Genomic DNA, 2,802 nt, shown 5'->3' with positions numbered 1-2,802 from the left:
ATTCCTGCATTTTAATCCTTTGTAGAAAGGTGGTAATATATGAGCAATATGAAAAGAACTGGATTCAGATCATTACAGGTTCACAAACCAAACACACGAAGCTCTGGAGGCTGTCCAAAACAAAATCATGCCTAGGTGGTGATGTCCGTTCAATAAAAATTCAATGTCATAATTATCCTGTCCCTTTTTCCCCAAAGAGCTCTGGTGCTCGGGCCGGCGCTGCCGCTCAGCCACTTAGAGCAGGGCTGCGAGGAGACGGATGGGGCCGGCAGCCAATGGCGCTGCCAGGTCACTGCCTGCTGACGGGTAATTTACAATTACCAAGCAATTAGCAAATGCACTGCAAATTCAACACTCATCTCCGCGTAACACAGAATAACTCATTTTTAAATTAAAAATGTGTTTTAATAACTTCACTTTGGCTACAGCTACGCGGAGAAAAATAAAGCCTCCTTTATTCAATTTCTCCTCCCTTTTGCAACTGACAAAATGCTCTGCTGTCTGAATCTAGCAACCAAATATATTGTTTGGCATTTCTAAACTAAACAATCTCTTCCTTACCAGTAAGTATCTATTTAACAACAAAAAGAATAAAAATTAAGACTTGTGCTAATGATACTAGAATATATTTGAAACTGTTATTTAATTAACTGCCTGATTAACATCTTGTCCTGCTGGATAGGTGATAACAAGAATTGGCCAGGCACCTATCTGCCAGGAGTCCAAAATTTTATTTTCTTTTCTAAATTTAACAAAAGATGACATAAAAAAAAGCTAATCTCTGACTGGTCAGTTGCATAAAACAAATGTTCTTTCCCATAAATGATCAAGTTACTGTTGTGCTCACGAGGCGGTGTAGAGCTCTCACTGCCTACACTCACATCCCTAATTAAAAAAAAAAATTAGCAAAACATTAGCTTCTTAACCTCGGTTTATCTCTCCCTCTTGAAAACTGCTGTATCTTCCTTAGTATATGGTATGCATATTGAGATCGACCTTCTTAAAAAGGGTAGGAAAATAGCTGAGACAAGAGGTCTCTATCAGCAGTGAAATCCAAGTAGATAAAAAGGAGATTCTTACCTTTCTATATACTCTGATATATTTAAAAAAAAAATCCTGACCTTAAAGAGATGGTAAAAGAAAAAAAAAAAAAACATAGGAAAAGCTACAGACTCCTACCAAAATGAGGGGAAAAAAGAAAACCAACCACGACCACAACAAACAGCTGATATAAATATGTAACACTTTTGTATGCGCTGGACTACAGTAGCCTTGATGTACTGATGTCAGCTCTAGGTTTTCATCTTACATTTAAATGTAAGCCAGAGAGAAAGAGAACATAAAAACCACCAAAAAAACCAAAAACAAAATAGCAACAACAGCAAAGAAAAGAACCAAAAAATATGCAAGGCTAAGTGGTGTCGACTGGAAAAAAAAGAAAATTCATGGCATTTGACATAATTCTCTCTCTCCAGAAAGATACCAGCAAAAACTAAATCGTTTTCCAACTGTAAGGGATTTCACAAAACAATCACACTGTGAACATAATTTATTTAGTTTTAAAACAGTCTTTCATCCTTGTTCTGCACAAGAAATCCTTATTTCTGGGGTTTTTCTCTTGCACCCTCTGTATTACCGCAGTGTCAGAAGGGAAGAGAAAGAGAGGAGGGAAACCAAAGCAACCCAGAAAAATCCTCCACAAACCTGTTGCTGTGGATACTGCATTCCTCCCATGGCTGCTGGGGCTCGGCCCTGCATTCCCACGGGATAGCGCTGGGGGCCGGGAGGGCCGTAGGACTGCCCGGGGTAGGGGCTGCTCTGCTGTGCCTGAGAGTGAGGGTTATTGCCCATGCCGTACAGCTGCGGCCTCTTCATCACCATCGGATCCATCGGACTGCCCTGTTGGCAAATACAAGCAAAGGAATATTTAAGACATGCAAAGAAAAAGGTCAGAATCGTCATGCTCACTGCGGGGAAATTAGACACGTGTTTTCTCAATGCTTTATACATCAAATATTGACTTGACATACAAACTGGCAAAGTACCATACCCTGGTTCTCTGATTAATTAGATGAGGTTCTGAATAGTGAGTTTGGGACTTCTATTCTATTTAAAACAATGAAAAAAAAAAAAATTTTTGCACTAAAACTTGAGGCTGTTTGTTACCCATACAGACAGAAAGCAGAAAAACTGCTCAAAAAATTTCAGCTTAAGAAATAATTAAATATACTGCTGCAAACTGATTAGCATCACTGATGTTAGCGTTAAAACAAAAATAAAATAAAACCATAAAAATATATAAAGAGACACAAACAGTGGACAAGCCACTTAACCTTGAGAAAATGTCTGTTCTCCTACATTGAAAAAAAAGAGAAAGTGGAAAGAAAAGAAAGTTTCCAAGAAGTGCAATGCATACAGAACACTGTATTTCAGCATTTTCCTATTGCTAGCGTGCACACTAATAAGTTTCCAGATCAAAAAGCAAGTCATAACCCACATATTACATGAAAGTATATTTGCCTCCTTAATAGACCTCAGAAAATCAAACTGCAACCAGTGATGGAGGGGGAAGGGAGGTAAGGGAGGGAAGTTTTATTTTTAGACTTTTTGGCAGCACTTACCAATCCCTGTAACAGTTTCAGGACAGGTGTCAACCATTGTGTAGTATTACTCTCATGTTTTATTACTGAGGACTAACTGAACCAGAAAAAATACCATACTTCATCAAGTGCAGCCCTGTATTGTTAATATGACATCCATTTTTTAATTCCTGAGTGCTAGTTAGATTCATGGAAGAATGGG

At 38.4% G+C, this 2,802-nt stretch overlaps 1 protein-coding gene across 11 annotated transcripts in view; it reads right to left on the bottom strand.

Moving 5' to 3' along the window:
* The window catches only part of ARID1B (AT-rich interaction domain 1B), a 296,599-nt gene extending 294,622 nt beyond the window's left edge, over positions 1–1,977 (bottom strand). For 5 of the 11 annotated variants that reach the window (XM_017739507.1, XM_017739513.1, XM_017739516.1 and 2 more), the window contains exon 1: positions 1,705–1,977. In XM_017739507.1, coding sequence (XP_017594996.1) covers positions 1,705–1,962 — 258 coding nt within the window. In that variant the 5' untranslated portion in view covers positions 1,963–1,977. The remainder of the gene's footprint in view (positions 1–1,704) is intronic. The other 6 variants (XM_017739512.1, XM_008637893.2, XM_017739515.1 and 3 more) reach the window with 2 other exon arrangements.
* Between the last annotated feature and the right edge of the window lie 825 nt (positions 1,978–2,802).

Source organism: Corvus brachyrhynchos, unplaced genomic scaffold (assembly GCF_000691975.1).
Source record: "Corvus brachyrhynchos isolate BGI_N302 unplaced genomic scaffold, ASM69197v1 scaffold14, whole genome shotgun sequence".
NCBI lineage: Eukaryota > Metazoa > Chordata > Aves > Passeriformes > Corvidae > Corvus > Corvus brachyrhynchos.
This window is presented reverse-complemented; position numbering and strand designations above follow the sequence as displayed.